The sequence below is a fragment of the Peromyscus maniculatus genome, chromosome 21, assembly GCF_049852395.1.
Source record: "Peromyscus maniculatus bairdii isolate BWxNUB_F1_BW_parent chromosome 21, HU_Pman_BW_mat_3.1, whole genome shotgun sequence".
Taxonomy (NCBI): domain Eukaryota; kingdom Metazoa; phylum Chordata; class Mammalia; order Rodentia; family Cricetidae; genus Peromyscus; species Peromyscus maniculatus.
Window position 1 is genome coordinate 12,857,178 of NC_134872.1, and position 26,762 is coordinate 12,883,939.

At 39.8% G+C, this 26,762-nt stretch overlaps 1 protein-coding gene across 1 annotated transcript in view; it reads right to left on the reverse strand.

Moving 5' to 3' along the window:
• Positions 1 to 26,762, reverse strand: part of LOC102902787 (solute carrier family 5 member 4B) — a 73,090-nt gene that overhangs the window by 20,754 nt on the left and 25,574 nt on the right. The window contains exons 6-10 of the mRNA XM_076558621.1: positions 23,083 to 23,188; positions 21,824 to 21,904; positions 11,629 to 11,849; positions 3,258 to 3,393; positions 793 to 900 (exon numbers count right to left, since the gene is read on the reverse strand). Of these exons, the coding sequence (XP_076414736.1) occupies positions 793 to 900; positions 3,258 to 3,393; positions 11,629 to 11,849; positions 21,824 to 21,904; positions 23,083 to 23,188 (652 nt within the window). The remainder of the gene's footprint in view (positions 1 to 792; positions 901 to 3,257; positions 3,394 to 11,628; positions 11,850 to 21,823; positions 21,905 to 23,082; positions 23,189 to 26,762) is intronic.

A 26,762-nucleotide genomic window follows, 5' to 3' on the forward strand; every position in this document is an offset into this window, starting at 1 on the left:
TTCCTGAAGACTCTGAGAATTGGATAGAGTCCTCGCAGGTGATATTGCTGATAAACCTTTATGGGCAAAGCTGGTTTTAAATCATTGAGGGAGTTTCACAGTTCAGCTACTTCCACCCATTAGTAATGACTCCAGGCCTCCCAGTACAGGGTAGATGACATGCACACTACTTTGAGTGTGTGGAGTACATTCCTTTTATCCTGAACATGTTTGTGTGTATCAGGGAGGAAAGTCAGCACAAAACCGTTAGACAAGATCCCAGACCACCCAGTCACTTCTGAGCTCTGTATCTTTCTCTATGCTGCCCACAGCAATGATCATCGCTGGAAATTTGAGTAATCTGATCCTCATGCAGCCTACTATCTACACTGAAAAACTACAATGAGTTCCAAGGTGTAGGGCAACTGTACTTACTTTACTGATGAATTATAAGATCCAAAGCAATGTCTGAAAACGGTATGCACTTAGGTATAAAGCATGTAGATTGAGAGGTATTGTTCTGAAGATGTCAAGGAAAACTTAACTTCTAGTCTCCTGAGTTTGCACATTTGTAACCTTTTCTTTGGCTAACAAGCCATTTAATGCTAACTGAGCTGGGAGAGATTCTCTACCCTAAGCAGTATCCTCTAACAGAAGTTAGCTCCTCTCCGAGATCTCCAGACCCAACCAGTGTGTGACTGGTAGACTGTGACTGGTTCTCAAGAGACATCTGATGACTAGGTCTGAATTCCTCCATAGCCCTTCCTCATGGCCCATGTTTCCCTCTGAGACATGATATGGATGTTTACCAACCATTAGGCATCAATTCCAGGACCAGTGTAGGGTAGGCGTAGTTGGTGCAGCCAACTTCAGTGCCGCACTGTTTCACACACTCAGAAGGCACAACGCAGGCCACCTTATCTGGAAAGAGATACAGTTCATTGAGCAGGATGCAACTCAATACAATCAGCAAACGGGACAGAGGTAAGATGCAAGATCATAGATGAGAGAAGCTATAATCACCTAAAAATGGATGCTAAACTTTGAATTTGATACCATGGATCTAGTTACTCCTTGCTCAGCACAGAGCCTCCCACAGTGTCTCAAACTGGTAGCTCCCCTGGCACTGACCTGAGGGGGCAGGGATCCCTTTTGGACGTAGTTAGCATTAGGACAGACAAGGGAGACATCCCCATCCTCAGATAAGACTCAATTTTCTCAGAAGCAGTGAATTCCAAAACAACACCTCCTCCCCTCAGGAAGCTAAGTCCTACACCCAGTCATGCTTATCCAGTTCTAAGCATCTAAAGTGTTACTCACGAGGATCATCGGGGTGACAATTCAATTAGGTGATGGCATTTGTCACTTTGAGATGTGTACAATACCTTGATGAAATTTTAACTTGGAGCATATTATGATTGTTTAGAAAAAAATCTGATAAAGAACCACCTAAACCAAGAATACTTGAACACATTGACTTTTCAAAAATTATTTTTGTTCTTTCATAATTCTTGTTCACCAAGAAACAGTATTCGTTTATGCAGTATATCCATGTTCATGTTATATAAACATAGGTATGTGTATCTGTGTGTATGTGCGTGTGTGGAGGCCAGAGGTCAGTATTAACTATCTTTCTCTATAGCCCTCCTCCTTATCTTTTGATCAGCATCTCTCACTGAACTGAGTACTCACTATTTCAACTGAATTATCTGGGTAGCAAGACACAGGATCCTCTTGGCTCTACCTCCCAGGACTGGAGTTACACCATATACTTCCGTGCCTGGCTTTTTCCTGGGTGCTGGATGCCCATAATCGGATACTCATGCTTATACAGCAAGAGTTTTGAGGCAGAGTCTCTCCCTGAACTTGGAGCCTACAGTTTTGGCTAGGCTGGTGGCCAATGAGCTCTGGGGATCGACCTGCCCCTGCCATTTCAGCACTGGGGTTATAGACGCTTCACCTGGCTTTCATAGGGTTCTTGGGGTTCTGAACTCAGATCTTAATGATTTTGTGGCTGGCATTTTACAGACTGAGCTATCTCACCCTGAAGAAATGTCTTATTTAACCACTATTGAGATATTTTGGGTCTTTATTTCTACATTTAACATAATAATCTCAATATTTCTCAAAGCTTTGACACAGACTTCAAGATCTTGTGTATGGTGTTCTATAAGGCCGGGGGTGGGGTTACAGTCATTATTTAGCTATTCCTTGCCCCTTAGCTATGTCTACATTCTTCATTGTTATGAACAATACAACAATGATGCAAAGGATGAGATAATGGTCACTGAAGGTCATCTTGGAATTTAAATGAATGACACTGGCCTGCTTAGGAAAATACAGCAAATGCTGTGCAATTTGGTGATTCCACCAATAGAGAAATGTGTCTTCCACTCATCAAAACAAATTGGTTGCATTTCCTTTACTTTTCGTGGAAAAATAGAATAAAATTTCAAAGAAAAATATCAACAAGTATTTATTCTCATCTAACTTAGAAATTCCTTTTTACCAACAACATGATTGTAAACATTGACAAGGAATTTAATTTTGTGGTTGTCTCAGAGGAACCAAGAAGTGAGCATGCTCCTCTAAGACCTTCTTGGTCAAAGACATTGCTGCATCTAACCACAACAGCTCCGCTAACTTACCCTAGCTCAATCCCACTTCATCACCCAGTACATTTCTGGACTATCTTACATTAAATCCACTCATGGGTACAGGATGCACAGTGTAGTGGTTTGAATAAAAATGGCCCCCATAGGCTCACAGGGAGTGGTATTATTGGGAGGTGTGGCCTTGTTAGAGGAACTGTGTCACTGGGGGTGAGCATTGGGGTTTCGGAAGTCCAGGCCAAGCCCAGTGCCACTCTCTCTTCCTGCTGCCTGCCAATCTAGATGTAGTACTGTCAGCTGCTCCTTTAGCACCATGTCTGCCTGCATGCCACCATGCTTCTCACCATGTTGATAATGGACTAAATCTCTGGACCTATAAACCAGCTGCCATTAAATGTTTTCCTTTATAAGAGTTGCCATGGTTATAGTGTCTCTTCACAGCAACAGAACCCTAACTAAGACACACAGTTTCAAATGTCTATAAACAGACAGGCAAAATTTGGAAGTGATACAGAGAAGTGACAGATTTGCCAAATGTTCCACCTCTGACCCTTCTCTCAGAAGTGCCTTTTTCCATCACTCATTCTAACGTATCAAAGTTGTTCTTATCTTGAAAACCACGGGCACCAAGCATAGGAGAAGAGGATGCGTGCATCCATGGCTTGCCTGTGTACAGAATCCGGCTGATCATCCCTGGCATCACCATAAGGAACATGGGCAGCAGCTTCAGGTAGCCACAGAGGATGCAGGCAGCCTTCACATGAGACATGTCCTTGCCACACAAGCAGCGCTGTACAATGACCTGCCAGGAAAACACAACACACTAGTACAACAATTCAAAAATTATTTCAAGGAGAGTGAGAATATATTTTTCAAGTTTAACTTCATAATAAGAATTCATATTGTTGGCACTGGAGAGATGGTTCAGTGATGAAGAACCATCAGTTCAGTTCAGTTCAGTTCCCAGCAGCCATATGGTGGTTCACAACCACCTATGACTCCAGTTCCAGGGGAAATGGACACTCTCTTTTAACCTCCACAGACACCAAATATGCACATATTGCAATATATACATGCAGGCAAATCATCCATACCCTTGTAATTAAGATAAATAAATCTAAAGACATTTTTTAAAAATGTGTGGTTAGTGGAAATTAATGGATTTTGTAGAAGCCTCAAGATTTGAATTACTATCAAGTCTGCAGTATTTGACTTCTATGAGTCTTCTGTTTATCATCTCTACAGTAGAAATAGTTCTCATAGGATGTTGTAAACATTTCATACAATGTGCACATGACCCCTTGTAAATAGAAAATAATATACATTATCTATTATTAAAGCATGGTTATAGCACTCAGTTTGTAACACAACAAGGCAGCCCACTCCTCAGTGTACAGATCTGCCACTACTGATGCTGCCATAAGCTGTGTGTTCTTGTCTTGAACATTGTACCCATCATCATCTTCCTTGTTATTATCAGGTAACTTACTTCTAGGCAGTCAAGCCAGTTCCCATGGAAACACCGTAGTCAGGAAACCAAGAGAAAAATCACTTTGAAACATTTATTCCTTGATTTCTTTAGACTATTCTGAAAACTCACCTAGTTATGAATTGAAAGTGATAGAATTGATGGGGGTGGGTGTTCTTATAATATCATAATTTCTACTTCTGTGGTTTTTCACTAATTATTTCCTAGAAAAAAGAGTAGAATTTCTAATGATATCATAAACCCATGACATTTTTCTTTTCAAGGACCCTCAGAAGCTATAGTTGCCTTTTTTTCTTAATTCTTTTTTAAGGGAAAACAGTTCAATAGGAATACAAGCAGGAACATTCAGTATCGCAAAGTATATTATTTTTAGAGGACCATTAAAACACATAGAGGATAAACACAAGTCAAGGATAAGGAGGGAACCCAGTCTACAGATTACCATGGTCAGGTATCACATCTAAGTGGAAATGCAGGACCATTTAAGGTAAGGAATTCAGAAATTAAATACATTAAGTATATGTAGAATAGAGATGATCTTGTAAATCCGAGGTGAAATGGTGCATTGCTTGTAAGATCTGTTGAGAAAAATCACTTATTTCATAGGAAAAACACAGCCATTGATTCATGACATGCTAAAACAGATGTCAGTCCTACTCAAGTTCACCAAAGACTTTCAGGAAGAAGAGACACAAAGGCAAAACCAAACCAAGATGATATAAAAGGAAATATATGGGTCAGGAGGAGGAGGAGCTGGACAAACTTGGGGAAAGAGAAAAATATAATCAAAATATATTTGAAATTTCTTCCTTCAGAGACTTAAAGTTCTTGTCATACAGGTCCTTCACTTGCTTAGCTAGGTTACCCCAAGGTTATTTGTGGCTATTGTAAAGGGTGATGTTTCTCTGATTTCTTTCTCAGCCCTTTTATCACTTGTATATAGGAGGGCTACTGATTTTGGGGGGGGGGGTTAATCTTGTATCCTGCCACATTACAGAAGGAGTTTATCAGCTATAGGAGTTCCCTGGTAGAATTTTTTGGGGTCAGTTATATACACTATCATATCGTCTGCAAATAGTGAAAGTTTAACTTCTTCCTTTCCAATTTCTATCACTTTGATCTCCTTTTGTTATCTTTTTGCTGTGGCTAGAACTTCAAGTACTATATTGAATAAATGTGGGGAGAGTGACTAGCCTTTTCTTGTTCCTGATTTTAGTGGAATCACTTTGAGTTTCTCTCCATTTAATTTGATGTTGGCTGGCAGCTTGCTGTAAATTGCCTTTATTATATTTAGGTATGTTCCTTGTATTCCTGATCTCTCTAGGACCTTTATCATGAAGGGGTGTTGGATTTTTGTCAAAGGCTTTTTCAGCATCTAATGAGATGATCAGGTGGTTTTTTTTTCTTTCAGTTTGTTTATATGGTTACATTGACAGATTTTTGTATGTTGAACCATCCTCGCATCCCTAGGATGAAGTCTGCTTGATCATGGTAGATAATTTTTTGATGTGTTCTTGGATTCGCTTTACCAATATTTTATTGAGTATTTTTGCATCAAAATTTAAAATTGTTTTAAATAATAAAAATAGTAAAAAAACAAACAAACAAAAGACATCATAACCTGTTGTAAAGCTTCACAGCTTATACTCACAACACTGAGCCTGACTCTGAATTCACTTCAGCTCATGAGCTTTATATAGTATAACCCAATTATTCCTTGGTTTTTCACATGCTGAGGCTATACACAGTGATTTCAACTAAATAGTGCCCCTCTTGGGGTATATACCATAAATTCAAAATCTTGCTGAATATATATATATTCCAGGAAGCAACAGAACCAAGAAAGATCCTTAAAGCATTAAAGACAAAGTCAAGAGAACTGGAGGAAAATGTTTCCTAAAAATAGATCAGAGGCTAAGAGATAGAAAAATGGAAAAAATATAAGGCCAGCAGAGATAGGATAACAAGCCATGTCCATAAACTGCTTTTTCCACCCCCTGCCACTGATCTTTGTAAGCATCTTTTTTAATTCTATGTTAGATATATCACTTATCTCCATTTCATTATGGACCATTTACAGATATTTTACTTACTATTAGTTGGAAAATCTTTTCTATTTTCTACATTTTTTTCAATCCCTCTGTGGGTTTCTGTGTATTAAATAAAAGAGCCAGCTCTCCAAATTTAAGTTGACTGTTCTTGTGTGAGATCTGTTTCTCTCATCATCCAAGAGACATTCAGGTACCCTGAACTCTTTGTAACACCCACTGTTTTGTTCTTAGTATATTAGTTGTGTATTCCACCAAACTAGAAAATCTGAAAGAAATGGATAATCTTCTAGATATGTACACACTACCAAAATTAAGCCAACATGAAATAAAATTTTTAAATAGACTCAAACACCCAGTGAAATAAAAGCAATAGGCAAAAATAACCCAACTAAAAAAGGTGAGGGCTAAATGGATTCAGTAAAGAATTCCACCAGGCTTCAAAAAAAGAACTATTACCATAATTCCTCAAAATAGTCCACAAACTAGAAAAGGAAAGTGTATTTAAAGTATTGCATTGATACCAAAACCAGACAAGGAATCAAAAACTACAACAGAAAAGACAATTATAGGCCATTATCTCTAAAGAACACAGATGCAAAAATTCTTAATAAGATACTTTCAAATCAAATTTAAGGACACATCAAAAACATTATTCATCATGATAAAATCATATTCATCCCAGAGATGCAAGGATGATTCAATATACGTAAATCAATACCTATAATCCACCAAATAAATAGACTAAAGGACAGAAACCACATGATCTCATCAGAATCAGAAAATGTCTTTGGACAAAATCTAACACCTCTTCATGGTAAAAGTCCAGGAAAGAGCTGGAGAGAGATGACTCTGTGGTTAAAAATATTGGTTTCTCTTTCACGGGATCTAGTTTTGAGTTACAGGACCCACACAGTGGATAGCAACCACCTGTAACTCCTGTTCCGGGGGGTATGACGTCCTCTACTGGCTTCTGCAAGCACAAGGCACACATGTTGTACAGATATACATGCAGGCAAACAACCATACACATAAAAATAAATAATAAATACTTTTTTAAATGTCCTGAAGAGAATAGGGACATAGGGGACATATCTTTTTTTTTTCACTTTGTTTTTGAGATTATAATATAATTATATTTCTCTTTTCTCTTTCTTCCCTTCAAATTCTCCTATATATCGCCCCCTGAGCTCTTTCAAATTTATGGTCTTTTCTTTCATTAATTGTTATTGCATGCTATATATATGCACATACAACCATCTATAATGAGGTCTGATGCCCTCTTCTGGCATGCAAGCATACATGCAGGCAGAACACTGCATATGTAATAAATAAATAAATCTTTTAAAAGAAAATCAGGATGAAAAAAAGGATGTCAACTCTTACAAGCCCTGTTCAACATAGTACCTCAAGTGTCAGCTAGAACAATAAGACAGGTGAAGGTGATAAAGAGAATATAAGTAGGTAAGGAAGAAGTCAAAGAATCTCAATTTGCAGATAATTTTATATATATATATATGACAAAACTAATAGGTGATAAATACATTCAGCAAAATAGCAGGATACAAAATTAATAACAAAAAATCAGTAACCTTCCTATATACAAATGATAAATATACCAAGAAGAAAATCAATGAAATAATATCATTCAAAATTGTTTCAAAAAATCTTGGAATAAATCTAATAAGGAAGTAAAAGGCTTGTACAATGAAAATGTTAAGACATTAAAAAAATAAAATTGAAAATGATATCACATGATGGAAAAACATCCTGTGCTCATGGATTAGTAAGATTAATATTGTGAAAATGTCCATCTTACCAAAAGCCAATGAAATCCCTATTCAAATTACAATATAATTCTTCATAGAAATTGGAAAAAATCTTAAACTTAATATGAAAATAGAACAAAAATAATACTGAAAAAAGTACTGCTGAAAGTTTTTATTTTGTTTTAATTTCAAGTTATACTCTAGAGCTATGGTAATGAAAATAGCATGGTATTGACATAAAAACAAGTTTATTGACCAATGGAATAGAATTGAGGGCCCACACATAGACCCATACTCACACATCATTTTTATTTTCTACAAGGAAACCAACAATACATATTGGAGGAAGACAGCATCTTTAACAAATGGTGCTGGTCAAAGTGGATAGTTACTTGTAGAAGAATAAAACTAGGTTTTTATCTCTCACCCTGCACAAAACTCAACATCAAATGGATCAGGGACTTCAATGTGAGACCTGCTATCCTGAACCCAATAGAGGAGGAAGTAGAGACTATGCTTGAACTTATTACCACATAAAAGACTTTCTGACCAGGATCTTGATGGTGCAGGCATTGAGACCCATATTTAATTAATGAGACCTCATAAAATTAAAAAGTTTCTGTATAGTGAAGGACACCATAGCTAGAGTCAATGTATAAGATTGAAAAAAAATCTCTACCAGATATACATCTAACAGAGGGTTAGTATCTAGACTGTATAAAGAATTCAAAATATTAAACAAGAAAAGAAACAACCCAATTAAGAAGGGAGCATAGAATTAAACATGGAGTTACCAGAAGATTAAATAAAAATAGCTGAGGAACATTTTCTAAAAATGTTTGACATCTTTAATCACCAGGGAAATCAAAACTACTTTAATATTTCATCTTACCCCAATCAGAATTGCTAAGATTAACAATAAAATCAGAACAAATACTGGGGAGTATGTGGAGAAAGAGGAACATTTATTCACTGCTAGTGAGAATGCAAATGGAGACAACTGCTATGAAAATCAATGTGGAGGCCCCTCAAAAAGCTAAAAATAGATTGATCATATAATCCAGCTATACCACTCTTGGGTTTTTGACCAAAGGACTTAATATCCTACTCTAGAGATACTTGCTTCTCCACATGAATCCCTTTTAGTTGATGAATAGATAATAAAAAATATGGCATATTTATACAATTGAATAGTATTCAACTATTAAAAATGAAATTGGCAGGTAAATGAATGGAGCTGGAAACAATCATTCTGAATGAGGTAGCCCAGACCCAGAAAGACAAATGTCACAAATTTTCTCCCACCTATGTATATTAGCTTTGAATCTTAAGATATTTGTGTTTCATGTGGAATATCTATAGAGATCAGGGAGTTACTAAAAGGCTATGGGATTTCATGGGGAATAGAATACACTGTTATAAAGGATAAAGGAAGGAATAATGGAATAGGAATGGTTAAACTAGGAAAGTAGAAGAGAGACTATGGGAAGGGGTAAATAACACTAAAGATCTTTTGAAAAGACTTATGGAAACACACTACTATAAAAAGTTTCCTTACACACAGACACACACACACACAGACACACACACACACACAGACACACACACACACACACACACACAAAGTTAAAATGGAGTCACCCTATAACAGGACAGGAATGTCACTACTAGATACCAGAGGCTAACAAACAAAAAATAGCCCAGTGATAGGGATGGGCTACTTCTCTAGAAAGTGTTGGATAATGAGGTCCCATAGACAGCTCCCTCAAAATTACAGGCTATTGCCATAGCTCTTGGTGACCCTTGAGAACTTGACGATAAGACCCCATTGCTAAAGACATCACATAGTTGAGTAATGAAAATCAAGCTGATGCAGTCCTGGAAACTTCATCCTTACTAGCTAGCTTTCATAGGGCAGGAAGATGCTAAACAAGAAAAGTCATCATCTGTCACACTCAGCTGTGAACCCTGGCCTGGCCTAGCAAGACATGTCCATTAATTGGTGAAGTATAAACATGAACATCATGGAAATAAACAACTTTATATTTGAATTTAGGTCCCACTCCACAACATGAGGCTCATAATTGGATGGTTATCATCCCAAGAACCTACAGCTAGATAAAATATTGGTCCTACAAGAGAAACTAATACTATTATGCTGCTAAATGGACTTATTACTAAACTCACTGCTAATGGCTTGTCCTTATACTCATAACTCAACTCTCATCTGAGAATCTTACATTTTCAGTAGATGATGATTAACATAGAAAACCCCTACTTGGCCAAATGAAAAGGTGCAGATTGATCAGCTTTAAAAAGGAACACATATACTACCCCTAACTCCCTCCAAGGCTCAAGGATCAGTGTAGAAGAGGAAGCAGAAAGTGTAAGAACAAGAGGAAGTGAATGACTGCAAAGAAACATCTGAACACACAGGACAGCGGTACATAGAAACTCAGTGATTGTGATACCGTGCACAAAACTGTGCAAACCCAAGCCAGACCAAATCCCAGCATAGAGAGGGGGCATACAATCTCACCCCTAACCATGGAGCAAATGACAATTGTTAGCTGTTGGGAGAGGAAGAGACTGTTTCCTCTGTGAGTTTAGCCCATGATAAGTTGGCAATACTCCAGTGGAAGACCACACATCCAACAATATTTGAATAGATGATAGATAGATGATAGATAGATAGATAGATAGATAGATAGATAGATAGATAGATAGATAGATAGATAGGAACTGAAGAAGGAAAGTTGAATTCTCAACCAACAGAAAAATTCTAAAAGTAAAAATCTCTCTAAAGAGATATATAAGCATTTGAATCACTTCTACTTTCTGAAAAGTTAATGATAAAATTCTGATTTCATGTGTCACTGTACTCTTGGAGGATATCTATTTCTTCAGAAATAACAATGATTCTGACGTGTCACAGAATATACTAAATACAATAATTTAGGGAATACTGAAACATTTAAGTAAAGAGCTGAATGCATTTCTCTCTGTGTAGATGAGTGAGGCAAGTGTAGTAAGGAGGGACCAAAACATCTAGGTTCTACAAGATGAGACATATAAAAGTGTTGGACACTGAATACTGTTTATGTGTTCAAAATAAAAGCTAGATGCTTTTACAGGAGACAAGAAAAATACACATAAACTGTGGTGGTATTGTGTTCCCTGAAATATTGTGCACCCTAATAAACTTATCTGGGGTCAGAGACAGAACAGCCACAATATTAAACATAGAGGATAGGCAGTGGTAGTACACACCTTTAATCCCAGCACTTAGGAGGCACAGCTAGGCAAAAATCCACGTGTTCAAGGATACAGCCAAGCATGGTGACTCACGCCCTTAATCCCAGAAAGCGAGCCTTTAATCCCAGGGAGTGATGATAGAAAGCAGAAAGATATATAAGGCGTGAGGACCAGGAACTAGAAGCATTTGGCTGGTTAAGCATTTGACTGGTTAAGCATTTGACTGGTTAAGCTTTCAGGCTTCTAGCAGCAGTTCATCTGAGAGCTATTTGGATATGAGGACACAGAGACTTCCAGTCTGAGGAAACAAGATCAGCTGAGAAGTTGTCCAGGTGAGGTTAGCTGTGGATTGTTCTGTCTCTCTGATCTTCCAGTGTTCACCCCAATAACTGGCCTCAGGTTTGATTTTATTAATAAGAACTTTTAAGATTCATGCTACAATAAACACAGTTATACATGCAAATATACATGCTCACCTGGTCTGCACACCAGTACCAGATAGCTAAAATGGTCATTCCAAATATCAGTCCTGGCCATGGAATGTCTCCAGTGATGGGATCTCGGAAGATGTGGAAGGAGTCTGGCTGAGGAGTGTAGCACTTGGGGCTGATTGTCAGGTTGTCCCCCTCAACTACAGAGGGGATGGCATTCATGTATTTCTCTGTAAAGCTCTCATAGCCTCCGACTTCAGCAAATGCTAAAAAGGCATCAGATAAAATGTGTGAGAATTTCAAACACCTCATGTTCATTGCAGAGAAGTACTTGAGTACTACTCATTACTATGGTCATGTCTTCAGTACTTTTCCCAATGATCCATGCATGCCTTTATGGTTTCTCCACTGGGATTGTCCAAGGTAAAATATTGACTTTCACAGAGTACTCAACACAAATAATTCTTTAATATTGTTTCTTTTTACTTAATGAAATCATTTTATTATGATGAATTCACAAGTAAAAATAAATTAGACAACTCAATTAAGATAGCATTAATAGCATTTGCCCTTAAATAGGCAATTTGCCCAGTACCAAACTCTGTATAGCTCAGTGAACTTTCAATATAGTTATAATAGCCATTCTGAAGTGATAGTGCTTTGTTTATTGTTTTACACTTCCACTATCAATTATGTATTTATTCATTTATCAACCATGCTCCAATGTGCACATGCACACACAATGTGCACATGCACACACAAATCTATGACCTTTGAACCTAGAAGATAATAAGTTTTATATCCTCTTTCATGACTCATGTGTTCTTTGGTCTGCAGTCTGTCTTTCCTGATGAACATTTCTTAGTCACCTTATCCTATACCCACACATATACCTGTTTACATATATACAAGAATACTTTCTAGGCTAGGATCTTCCTATCAGACAGAACACACATTTTTTAAGTTTATTTCTTCTCTCATATATTACATCCCAAACACAATTTCCTATTCCTCCTCTCTTCCCAGTCCCTCCCCCTGCCGCCACCACCCCCATGTCCCTCAGATTCACTCCTCCTCCATTTTCTTTCAGAAAAGGGCAGGCATTCCAGGGATATCAACCAAATATGGCATATCAACTTATAATAAAACTAGGTACATCCCCTCATATTAAGGGTGGACAAGGCAACCCAGCAGGAGGAAAAGAGTCTCATAAGCAGGCAAAAGAGTCAGAGACAGCCCCCATTCTCACTGTTAGGAGTCCCACAGGAACACCAAGCTACACAACCATAACATAAATGCAGAGGACCTAGCTCAGACCCATACAGGATCCCTGATTATCAGTGCAGTTTCTGTGTGCACCATGGGCCCTGATTCTGTTAGACAAAGAACATAAATTTTTGTTTACTCATTTTCCTTTGTAAGTTTAGAATACTTTTCTACCTTTCTCTCTCTCTCTCTCTCTCTCTCTCTCTCTCTCTCTCTCTCTCTCTCTCTCACTTACTTTTCCTTCTTTATTAATTATTTGTTTGCTTATCCTTCTTTCATATATTATATCCGGACTGCAGTTTCCCCTCCCTCCACTCCTCCCAGTTCCTCCCCACCTCCTCCCCTCTCTCCCAGATCCACTCCTCTTCATTTCCCTTTAAAAAAAAAAAGCAGGCCCTCTAGGGAGATCAACCAAACATATTACATAACAAATTACAATAAGACTAGGCACATACCCTCATAACAAGGCTGGATGAGGCAACCCAGTAGGAGGAAAAGGGTCCCAAGAGCAGGCAAAAGAATAAGACACTTTTCTTAATAATATGCATTTTAAGTCCATCCACTTTTCCTGAAAATTTCATAGTGAACTACAAGAAATTCCAGTTTCTTCTAAAAGCAACAGGAAGAAAGAAATAGCTGTATATTAGTCAGGGTTCTCTAGAGGAACAGAACTGATTGTGTGTGTGTGTGTGTGTGTGTGTGTGTGTGTGTGTGTGTGTGTGTTGTTAAAGAGGGATTTATTAGTGTGGTTTACAGGTTGTGGTGCAAGAAGTGGGTTCTAACACCAGTGAAGGATGCCTAAGTAGCATGACAGATGAACTTGCCAGTGAGAATGAGACCAAGAAGCCAAAGAGAAAAAGCTTCCTTCTTCTATGTCCTCTTCTGTGGGCTGCCACCAGAAGGGGTGGCCCAGACTTAGGGTAGTCCTTCTCACCTCAAATGATTCAATAAAGAAAAAAATCCTTCATAGGAGTTTCCAAATGCTTGGGTTTTAGTTGATTCCAGATGTAGTTGACAACCAAGATTAGCCATCACAAGTCTAGTTGACACACAATCACATCTCTTTATGTCATGCTTAATTTCCAAATGAAAACAATAACCAGGTCATAATTCCACCTAACATGATATAAATATCCCACATACAACCACAAACACAATATATATTTCAGAACAGGTGGTAATATCCCTTGAGGAATGTTTAGTCTTTCAGTGTCTCATAACTTAAATGTGATAGTACCACTGATTTTTATATCAATCAATGTTATATTACACAATGAGAAAATAGAGTAAAGAAAACACAAACATTGCTTAATATATGTGTATATATGCAGGAACACAATTTTAAACAAAAGGGGACAGAAACACTCATGCCAACTATAATCGACAGTCCTGCAGTTGGTCACATGGCCTTAGCTGGTGTTTATAACTACTTTCTTCTTATACTCTTCTGACTTCCTTCAATCTCCATCTCAGTAGGTCCTGTTTCTTTTCCTAGAGAAGTGACCCATGCCTTCATTCATGAAGTGTCTGGGCCCTTTGCCATCCTGCCTGGATTTGGGTTGTTATAGTTTCCAATTGACTTTAAACACGGGACATGGTAAAACGAGGAGTCTTCCTAAAATATTTCCTGCACTCCAGATATAATCTTCCTTATCTTCATCGTGGAGATACAATCCAGTTTCCCCTGGTAGTCTGCATCAATCACCTCTTTTAACACTGTTATTCCTTTCTTAACCTGTTGGTTTGTGGGCAACAGAAACCCAAAGATCAGGGAGAAGTCTGAGCTTCCAGGTCAATGGGATATTTTTTGTCTCCAGGTAGTAATGCTCCCTCTCTGGAACCAAAACTTCTAGGCCATTTTTATAGTGGGTCACCAAGGGTGGTAATAACCATTCTCACTTCTACCTCTTGATTCCTGGACCAGTGAGTTGGAGGCTGATTCAAAACATATACTGCCTCCTAGAGAACCCTGCTGCAGCCCTCCAGTCTATTGCCACTTAGCTAACACTATGGTATGTCTTCAAAAGGCCATTCCACCTTTCTATCAAGCTAGCTGCTTCAAGTCATTGGGGAACACCGTCAAACTAGAGGATTCCATGAGTATGGAACCATTGTTACATTCTTCTTGGTCAGAAGCAATGCAGCATGGAATACCATGAAGGTGGATATAGCATTTTGTAAGTCCACAGATGGTAGCTTTGGCAGAAACATTACATGTGGGAAAGGCAAATCCATAACCAGAATAAATATCTATTCCAGTAAGGACAAACTGTCTCCACCCTTTCTACAAAGGAAGTGGTCCAATATAGTCAATCTGCCACCAGGTCACTGGTTGGTCACCCAGGGAAGGGTACCATATTGGGGTCTCAGTGTTGGTCTCTGCTGTTGGCAGACCTGGAACTCAGCAGCAACAATATCAAGGTCAGCCTTGATGAGTGGCAGTCCATGCTGTTGAGTCCATGCATAACCTCTATCTCTGCCACCATTTGGGCAATGACAAAGATGGCTGGAGAAAGTGGCTGACTCTCCACAGAATGTGTCATGCTAACTACTTCATTATTGCTAACGTCCCCTTTTGGTGAACATTTGTATGAGATGTGAGTATTTTCACATCCTTTGCCCATTTGGAGACATCTATCCATGTATTTCTTCCTCAGATATCTTTCTCATCATTTATCCAATCATGTTCTTCCTACATACCTGACCATCCAGCCAATTCATTGGTTACAGCCCATGAGCCAGTAAGCAATCACACATCTGGCTGTCTCTCCTTCCAAGCAAAATGTATGACCATGTGTACTGCCCAAAGTTCTGCCTACTATGAAGATTTCCCTTCACAGGCATCATTCAGGATTGTCCAAGAAAAGGGCTGTAATACTACAGCTGATCACTTCAGGTGGTGCCTGTACAATGTACATAACCATCAGTAAACCATGTCTTAGTCTTCTCTTCCTCAGTCAACCCACCATACACCATGAGGCTATAGTTGCATACTTGGGAGCAGAAGGTATTGTAACAGGAGTAGAAACCATAGGCATGTGGGTAACTTCTTCATGTAACTTGCTTGTGCCTTCAGGACCTGCTGGGCCTGATCACATATATGCCACTTCCATTTGATAATGGATTGGTATTGTGCACATCCTACTGTATAGCTTTATGGGTCAGACAGCACCCAGCTCATAATGGGCAGCTCAGGTAATATGGTAACTTGATGGCTCATTGTCAAATGTTCAGTTTCCACTAAGACCCAATAGCAGGCCAAGAGCTGTCTCTCCAAGGGAGAATAGTTGTCTGCAGATGATGGTGAAGCCTTACTCCAAAATTCCAAGGGTCTCTTCAGTGATTCACCTATAAGAGCCTGCCAAAGCCTTCAGATAGCATCCCTATCTGCCACTGATACCTCAAGTGCTATCAAGTCCTCTGGATCACATAGTCCAAATGGTAGAGCAGTCTTTACAAGAGCCGGGAGCTGTTGAAAAGCCTTCCCCTGTTCCAAGCCCCACTCAAAGCTAACAGCTTTCTGAGTCACTTGGTATATAGACTAGAGTAACACATCTAAGAGGAGAAAGTGCTGTCTGCAGAATCCAAATAGGCCCGCTAAACATTGTTCTTCTTTCTTGGTGGTGGGAGGGGCCAAGTGTAGTAACTTACCTTCCACCTTAGAAGGAATATGCATGCTCTACACTACTGAACTCCTGAGAATTTCGCTGAGGTAGAAGACCCTTGAATTTTGGCTGGATTTATTTCATATTCACATATATATATGTCACCATCAAGTTCAAAGTGGTTGCTACCTCCTGCTCAATGGTCCAATCAGCCTGTCATAATGTGGTAGATCAGTGTGACATTTTGTGAGAGTGACAGACAATCAATATCCCTTTGAGCAAAGTTATGACACATGGCTGGAGAGTTCATATAGCCTTGAGAGAAAACTGTAAATGTATACTGTTGGCTTTACCAAGTGAAAACAAATTGTTTCTGGTGGTCCTTATGGTCAGATACTGAGAAAAAGGCAAATCAAAAGAGGGGGGGAAATCTACACTCAAAAATAGACAGATCATCCAGTCAAAGACTAAACAGAAATTTCAGAGCTGACTGACACTATAAACCAAATGGACTTAAAAAATATTTATAGAACATGTCCCCTAAATACAAAAACCTTCTCCTCAGCACCTCATGGATCTTTCTCCAAAATTAACCACATACTCAGCTACAAAGCAAGTCTCAACAGATATAAGAAAATCCATATGACATCCCACACCCTATCTGACTACCACAGATTAAAGCTGAGAGATAGCTTCCTAGCATGGCAGCACAAGCCTTTGTAATCCCAGCAGTGGGGAGGCAGAGGTGGGTGGATCACTGAATCTGAGGCCAGCCAGGGTTACATCATGAGAACTTGGGGTTTTTGTTTTATTTGGTTTGGTTTTGTTTGGTTTGGTTTGTTTTAAGACAGGGTTTCTCTGTATAACCCTTGTCCTAGAACCCACTCTGTAGACCAGGCTGGCCTCCAACTCACAGAAATCCATCTGACTCTGCCTCCTGAGTGCTGGAATTAAAGACGTGTACCACCACTACCCAGTCTTTAAAATGAATAAATGGAAGATCAGAGAAGCTAATGAAGCTCTCCAGGCTCAGAAAGTTAGTAAGTTGCAAGTTTCGCAAGGCATTTGCCCAAGGTTCTAGAAGCCCTAAACAACTGCCAGGAAGAGGGCCGTCTCCAGCCAGCCACCTGCGGGTTCTGCAGGAGCTCCGAGGAGGCAGCTGCCTCTCAGGTCAACTGGGCTCTTCTAGTGACCTTTTACCCAAACTCCTGTAAAATCTCGGTAAACTTACTGGTTTAGTAAGCTAGAAAGGAAATAAAGCTGAAGGTTAAGGCTGGGGAGGGAGGGACAGGGGAATCTGTGGTTGGTATGTAAAATGAATAGAAAATCTCTTAATTAAAAAAAGGAAAAAAGGTATAGAGTAAGGGACTAGGGGAGGGATGGGTCTCCCTAGGAAGGGGAAATAGAATATATAGTAATGAATGGATGAGATAAGGGGACTAGAAAAGGAGGATCAAACAGGGAGGAGAAGGTAAGAGGGGTAAGGGAGGGAATATGAGGAAGGACAGGTAAAACTATGGATCATTTGAAGGGTCATATGGAAACCTAATACAGTAGAAGCTTCCTAAAATACACACATATGCGAAGGCAATCTAAATGGGCCAAATGATGGAGGAGACACAGTCCCTAACAGACATCTCTCATCACCAAATGAAGCTTCCAGTGCCAAGAATGGGTTATATCTAATCAAGCTCTTGGCCAAAGGGGTACCATGGAACCCCCAAACCACCCAGTCTGTTGCCAAAGCTATTGGTTGCTCTCCACAAACTGACTTAGGTAAGACCCCATTGCTGAAGACAACACCTATACAATTCATTGAACATGGAGAAGTTGAGCTGGTGCCTATCTAGAGCCTTCACCCCTGTGGACTAATGTTCATGGTACTGGAAGGGTACTGTTCACACTACCAAAGGTTATGCTAAATACCAACCCAGCTACAAACTCTTCGAATTACAGTGGTGTCCTGCATGCAAAATACACTAGTGTAGTAGTTGCCGAAAGCTTGTAGGAGTAAATAACAAATGTTTGATTGGACTTAGGACCTGCTGTATGAGTTATAACACATACCTAACACTGGCTGGATGGCCAAGAACCTGAGACTAGATAGACCAAGAACCTATGGTAAAACCAAACACTGCTGTTCTACTAAAGGAATGTAGCAATAGAATGATTCCTAATGACATTCTCCTATACTTGTAGATCAATGCCTTGATCAACCATCGTCAGAGAAGTTTCCTCCTGCAGCAGATGGGAAAAAACATTCACACTCAGACAATGTGCAGAGAGTGAGAGACTTAGGAACAGCCCTAAATGGAATGCCTCCATCAAATCCCTCCCCTCAGGATATGGAGAACTCCGCAGGAAAGGAGGCAGAAAGAGTGTGAGAGCCACAGAGGATGGAAGACTCCAAGGAATCAAGTCTTCTGAACCCAGCATGCCCAATGCACATATAAACTCACATATAAACTCATGCACAGGGTCTGCACTATTTGGGGTCCCAGAGCTGAAGGGAAAAGTAGACACAAGCCCCCATCCTTCACCCAGAAGCTATCTCCAGTTTATAACCACTTGAAATGAGAAATTAGTTTTCTCCAAGGGCATCTCACTGGGGAAACAAACCACTCTTAAGGGTAGGTGCCATGTCCAGCAGTAGGTGACCAACCCATAACAAATTCAACGGCATCTTTTGAGACTCTTCATCTCATGATGTTTTAGGGCTTTTTTTTTTTCTTCCTATCTTACAGGTCCATATGTGGTGTGTGTGTGTGTGTGTGTGTGTGTGTGTGTGTGTGTGTGTGTGTGTGTGTGTGTATGTGTGTGTGTGTGTGTGTGTAATGGCTTCCGGTTTGGGGTTTTTATGGGATTCCTGTGTGTGTGAACATGTGTCTCTATATCTATATGTATTTCTTTTGCTCATTTTCTTCTGTTGGTTTTTTTCTATTCTTATTTGCTTGCTTTTTATTTTATGTTATTAGTATTCTTTAGATTCCTTTTTGTTTTCTAACAAGAGACAGCAAGGGGATGGATCTGGGTGGGAGTGGTAGGGGGGGCAACTGAGAAGGGAAGGGCAATGGAACTGTAATCAGAATATACTGTATGAAAAGTCTAATTTCAATAAAAGAGAAAAAGGAAGGATGGATGCCAGGAGTTGCATATCAATTCTAGTGACGTTTAGGGACTTCATAAACAATTTTGAGGCAACATTGTGACCTTGTTTCATTTCTGGCACTCTTATCCTCCCTGCCTCCCACCCAGAAAAAGAGCCAAAGCAGGGATTTGGCCCATATTGCATGTTATAGTCCTTTATCTTAAGGAAGGAAAAGGGGCCAGGATCTTCAGACAGTTGGCTACCGCACATCCGCAGACAGGAGCAGAGAGAAACTAATGCACCCCAGAGACTCATGCTCAGACAGTTTCCTTCTTTATTACTCAGTTCAGGGAACACCCATGAAAATGCACCCACACCCAGGGTGGGTTTTTACATCTCAACTAACACTCAAACAACCCGTGTAGATATGTCCACAGGCCTACCTGATCTAGATAGTTCATTAACTGAGGTGCTCTTCTTGCTGATTCTAAATTTTAGCAAGTTGACATTTAAAACGTATGTACATACAGGTAACAGTATACAGACTGAGCAGGTTATATTTAGGAATATGTAAGTATATGGGGAAAAAAGAAGTCATGAATTTGAGAAAAAAACAAAGAGGGTAAGAGGAAGGTTTGGAAGGATGAAAGGGAAAAAAGAAATGTTGTAACTGTATTATAATCTAAAAAAAAATCCATCTATCAAAAAATAAAAAAGTCAAAGTTCTGTGCATTGTCCTAATACTGGGAACCTATAGTAAAGAGCTGGTGCTCACACAGTGATGGGTGCCCTGGAGAGCTGGTCTTGCTATAGGGGAAAGGCTTCCCCAAAGAGAATTCAACATGATGGGTATGATGGTTTGACAGTTAGGAACTTGACAAAATCTAGAATTGCCTAGGAGACATGTTTCTGGGCATGGATACAATGACAGAAAATCTTTGCAAGGTATTTTGCCAACAGAGAATTAGCATCTTGGATATTTTAAAAGCATAAAACCTCCCTGAACTTGAGAGGTTGAGGAATGTGACAATTGTGATCTTGAGGCCAGCCTAGTGAGTCTCAAGCACCTCAATCCATGTAGTTAGACCATACTTAAAAATAAAATAAAATAAACTCAAAAACTTCAGCATCAGAAGAAAAATTCAGCTTAGTGGTATAAATGGGCAATGGGAGTGATCAGTTTTCAAACGAAGGATAATTGACCATTAAAAATATGACAAAATGGCTCAACATCTTGAGCCATCAGTTAAATCCAAACCAAACTACATTAGGATTCCCTCTCAATTCTGGCAAGGTTTTAGGACAAGTTATAATTTTTACTATTGATGTGAATGCAAATTAGTCCAACTACTATAGAAGTGAGTAAGGATGTTCTCCCCAAAGTTAAAAACAGAACTACCACCTGATACAGCTTCAGATACATGCCTTAAAAAAAAACAAAGTTAATAAACACCTGTAAACCCCTTTATCATGGCACCATTCACAGTTTTATTTAGTCAGCCTAGGTGCCTGTTGTGGAACTCTGTTCTCTGGCATGCCAGGACCATTCCCATCTCGAAACCAAGAGCAGCTGTGAGTACATATATGCTATACTAACAAGGTAGATCCCACTAGTGCTCTCTGGTGGAGAGCAAGGGGGGTTCACAAGGCAGCACACTACACGCAGAAGGCTCCTCCCATCCCTGAGAAAATAAGCAGGTGGTGGTTGCTGGATGAAGGGATACATTTTCCTTCAGTGGTGTAGCTACTAGTAATTTGCTCTTGTTACTGTAGGTATCACCTGGCCTATATCCTATACCCATCACCTGTATCCCATCAGCATCCTACAGGTAACCCAGCTAAACTCATTGGTCCATTAAGTTAGACTTGGATGAAAACATTTTGTAGATGTATCCCATCAGCTCCTACAGGTAACCCAGCTAAACTCATTGGTCCATTAAGTTAGAATTGGATGAAAACATTTTGTAGGTTGTTACTTAGTGCCCTATCTGGGGGGAATAAATATTTGTTCACATCTACCTAGGAAAAGTTCATATGACAGTGATGATCAACAGATAAATGGGCCTAGCACTACTGGGACTGAAGAGATTTTCTTTGTCTACCCACGTTTTCTATCCACTAGAAGCTGAAGGACACAGCTAGCTGACTCTTAACATTCCCATCAAGGGAACTATGGGATATGAAAATATGACCCAGTAAAACTGGGAGATAATACTACAGAGCAGACAGACAGAAACCTCTTCCATAATTTCCCAGCCCAGGTACAGCACACTGTACTTACCAAACCCCATGAGAATTAAAGAACCAACCAGCATGATAAAAGCCTGGATAGTATCTGTGTAGATCACTGAGGCCAAGCCCCCTGTGGAGAGAAAATAATAAATCAGAACATTTTATCCATGCATTCTGATTTCTCTGTTTTCACCTCTGGGCTGTACTCTATCTCAAACACAGAATTGAGTCAACAAACAACATATCATAGCTCCTGTGTGAGCCACAAACTTGTCTTGACTTCAGGTTCTCCTAAGTGCTTATTTATGTATTTAGTTCATCTTTCTCTTGTCTTAATGAGATTCAAAGTTCTGTGAATTATGGTAGAGTTCCATCTTGCTGATTTTTTGAATATTGCATAAGGAAAAGTGAAGATTTTATACCCTGAAAGTTTATCACAATTATCTATTTAATTACCCCCATTTAGGTTGGTATATCCTGTCTCAAATGTAGCAAACCTTGTTTGTTTGGAACACATCACTGTTTTATTAGTTGGAGTCCAGAAATAATGACTGGCTTGTGCTTTGTAACAATGTTGTGTGAAAAAAAAATCTTCTTTAAATTCTAGACTCACTGGATTTTTCATCCATTCTTTCCTTTTGGGAAGAATGATGAGGAGACAAGGATGACCCGGGAAATCAGAGGTCAGGCCCAGCACTCATGAATCTGAAATGTGTTCAATGCACAACAGTCACCTCAGATTATCTTAATTCTTCCAAGTCAGCTACCATAAACTATAGCAGCTGATTTAAAATGTATGAAATGAGTTTAGTTTAGTATGCCTGAGACACTAGATCAACATCTAAGGTTCAGGAGAGCCTGTTTGGACTATTGTCACAGACTTTCCACAGTCAACCTACCCCTGCAGTTCCTCCATATCAGTTATGACGACCATGGCTCAATTCTGTGATCTGCCATTCTATAGCAGTTTAAGCCTCACACTGTGTTTTCCAGTCTTATATTGCAACTGTTCCCTTGTCCAAGCTGTATCCCATCAGCATAATCTTAAATGGTGCCAAACACACAGCTGAGCAAGACCATAACTTCCCCAATCCATCTTTTCTTGATCAATCCCCTTGAATCTAATTACGGGCATTCTGTTATGTTTACTATCGTTGTGGTTCTGATCCTGTGCTTTACTCCCATGGTGGCCATAGAATGGTATCCTCAGTTTGGCAACCAGAAGGCTACAACCAAGGTTACTAATCACAAATTGGGGAAAGATAAACAGAACACAGTATGAATGAGTAAAACAAGCTGTGGACTCACCAGCAACTGTGTAAACAGCAGTGATAGCCAAGAGGATGAAGATTGCCAGGTAAAGATTCAATCCCAAAGCTAGTTGAATGAATATGGCTCCGGAAAATATGCTTGACTAAAAAAGCAACAGTCCAGATGAGAAAGAAGGATTATTTCAGACCTCTGCTTTTTGTACTCTAATATCTACGCATTCTTTTCCTGATAGACTTGTGTTAATCTGCTGGGACACCACTGAGACGTGACGACAATATCCCTGCAAGCCATCAAACAATTTTCACTTTCTCTTCTGTACACTGATAGTAGCTACTCAATCAAGACATGAAATTAAGTGGAATGTCCCAAAAGCTTTTTCTGTATGTTAGAGAGGCTCAGCGATTGCTTATAGAAAGTCTCTTGATCAGAGTTCAACAAAGAATATATATTAACATTAGCATTCTATCAATGAAAACTTTATGATTATAAGGTTTTATTTTTCACATGGAGGGTTAGGTCTGCTCCAAAAAAAAAAAAAATGGCTGGGGTGAATTTGTTTCTCTGCTCTGAAACTATATTAACTTCAAGGATGTATTTATCATAGAATTCTTGAAAGAATTCACAGCCACACTTCTCTACTGTTCCTAAGTTACCCGTTGAAAGGATGTTGACCAGCACGTGGTGCTGGTTACCGTGTGGAAAGGTCACGGTCACGACAGAACCCAGAGAAGATCCAGGCCTGGAGGGAGAAAGATGGTGGGGGGGGGCATGGGAGGGAACAGAGCAGAGCAGAAAGAGAGCAGAGAGAGCCTGGGGGTCTGCATCTGGCTTTTAAGGCGCAGATTGTGTGACCATGCCATGCGCCCCACCACCACCACCTACCCCCAATGATGTAAGACGCAAGACCCCGAGCTGCGCATGTGCAGGAGTGAGGGCAGGATCTTATACAGGTATTGTCTTACAATCATTTTGAAGCCAAGGAAACTCAAGCTCAGACTATTTGGCCTATATCACCCGGACAGATAGTTGTAAGCTGAAGTTTTGAACCTGTATGATGCTCTTCCAAATCCCAGACTATTAAGCACTGTTACTGTGTGGGAATTCACTTAATGAAATACAGACATTATCCTTGGACACTGTGACTGAGACAGTGTTTTTTTTTTTTTGAATTTTCATGAATTACTACATTAGACAGAATAATTTTATAGTCAAACTAACAAGAAAAAGATAATTACATGAGTCAAAAATGTAAGGCACGTGGACAAATTGACTTCAGCCCTAATAATGATAGAAAAGTCTAGAAAGGAGAGAGAGATGATGACCTCTATGAAGGATGTGGCAATTAGACATTCTCATCTTGCCAGCATCTGTTAGCTTGAAAGCAATGAATCAATTTTAAAAGTGTAGATAAAGTTAGTCAAATTTTCCTCTGTAACTTGTAGGTAATTGTAAGGGTATCTCATCTTATGTTCTGAACAAAGTCAGAAGAGACTAGGTGAAATTCCAAAATCAAACTACCAAATTCACTTTGGCAATAGGATTCTCACTGAGGAAAACTTCCAGAAATAGGATAAATTGTAGTAAAATAATCAACACTACCCTTGACTATGCACTTTATTCTTGTATGGATTACAAGAATTGGGGCTTAGGGTGTTTGTTTGTTTGTTTGTTGTTTGTTTTGTTTTGTTTTGTTTTGGTCATATGGCTGAGGCAATTATAAAAACATTTTTGATGTATTGTAAAACTGGTCTGCTGGGGGGATTCCCGCAGAGCTGCAACTGGTTTGACTCCGGAGTGTTAGCACCTAGCTTTAATTTGCCTTTTGTGATTGCTACCTATTGTCTCTGGTACCTTCTATGTGGATCTTGTCTGAGAGTTTTTTGAAGGAGCAAAGCCTATGCAAAACTTGATTGGGGAACGACCCAGAAAACTGTGATTTTTCCTTAACTGAGAATTTGCATTTGGCATTGTCCCTTTGGGGAACATAGATAAGAGGTTTGGGGATATGGAAATTAACTTACTAATGGTGTAAATTGGAGAACAATAAAAAAAAAAAAAAAGCCCTTTGCTAAGCTGTGAGTGCGTGAGTCAGTCCCGAGAGATTGATTCCCCCTGCAGCTGGAAAAGCTAAAAGTCATCCTTAGATGACTTCTATGAACCCACATGAAGCCATACCTGATATGCAAGACTGGTGAACAAATGATGGCTTTGGTTACCAGCTCTCTCAATTCCGAAAGAAGGAATAAACACACATGTACGAAGCTGGCGAAAGCAAATTACTCTTCAGAAATTGACTGTCAGTAAAGACAGTTGTGACTCCTGGGTGGGAATGCAGATGAGATGCTTCCTCTCTAGGATGGGTTGGAAAAGAAGAGTCGGGATAAAAAAAAAAGAACAGACTATTCCCAAAGCAAGACAGAAAAAGGAACAAAAAAAATGATGGAGGATGTGAAAGGACAGTGAAAACATGAGAAGTAAGCTGACTCACTGGGAAACAAGCTATACAGAGCTTCCTTCTCCCCAGGAGGGGAAGGACAAGCAAAAGCTAAATCCAGAAGGTAAGCCAGACAGCCCTGAGAAAAGGCTGGCAGTGCCCACAGGACACATCCTCCCAGCCCTCACAATGACTCCTGTGGTAGGATGTGTCAGTGCAGAGAGGAATTCTCTGTTACTCCCCATGACTAAAAGGAGCCTAGCCACCTGCCATCTGCAGAGCGAGAGGGAGCCTGTCTCTGTTAGGGTTTCTATTGCTGTGATGAAACACCATGACCAAAAAAGCAAGTTGGGGGGGAAAGGTTTATTCAGCTTACACTTCTGCAGCACTGTTCTTTATTGAAGGAAGTCAGGATAGCAACTCAGGCAGGGCAGGAACCTGGAGGCAGGAGCTGATGCAGAGGCCATGGAGGAGTGCTGCTTACTGGATTGCTCCTGATGGCTTGCTCAGCCTGCTTTCTTATAGATCTCAGGACCACCAGCTCAGGGATGGCACCACCCACCATGGGCTGTGCCCTCCCCCACTGATCACTGAGAAAATGCCTTACAGCTGGATCTCATGGAGGCATTTCCTCAACAAAGGCTCCTTCCTCTCTAACGACTCCAGCTTGAATCAAGTTGGCATAAAGCCAACCAGAACAGAGCCTGTTGCTTAATATTGGGCTACCCAAGACCTGAGAACATGAAGGAGTCATCAACCTGCCTCAGCTCCAAATTCAGGGGTAACCACTGGATGCAATGTGAAGAGTAGGTAGCAAAGCAGGAGCAGCAGGAGGGTCAGCCCGGGCAATGATGTGAGGGACCCCACCCTTGGTGAACAGAAGCAGACCCAATCAACTGATTATGACTTTGGAATTTGATATCCCTAAAGTCAGCAGAGAGACGACCCTCTGGAGCAACCTGTTTCCCAGGAGTCTCACTTCTGAGGAAACCAAGAACTCTGAACCACCTGACATCCACAACTACATCTCTCTAGCAATGAAATTAATGCTTAGCAGATTCTGAAAGTACAGAAACATATCCAGACACATATTTCTCCGTGTTTTGTTTGCTTTTTCTCCACCTCAATAGACTTGGGAGACATGTTCCACCTCACCTAGAACATTAGTCAGTACATGGATACAAACTTAGGGATCTCAGGAGGCTGGTATTGATTAAGTGGAAGATCCACCTCTCTCTCTCTCTCCCTAGACCCTCCCCACTCAGAAAGCCTGCCAAAGGCC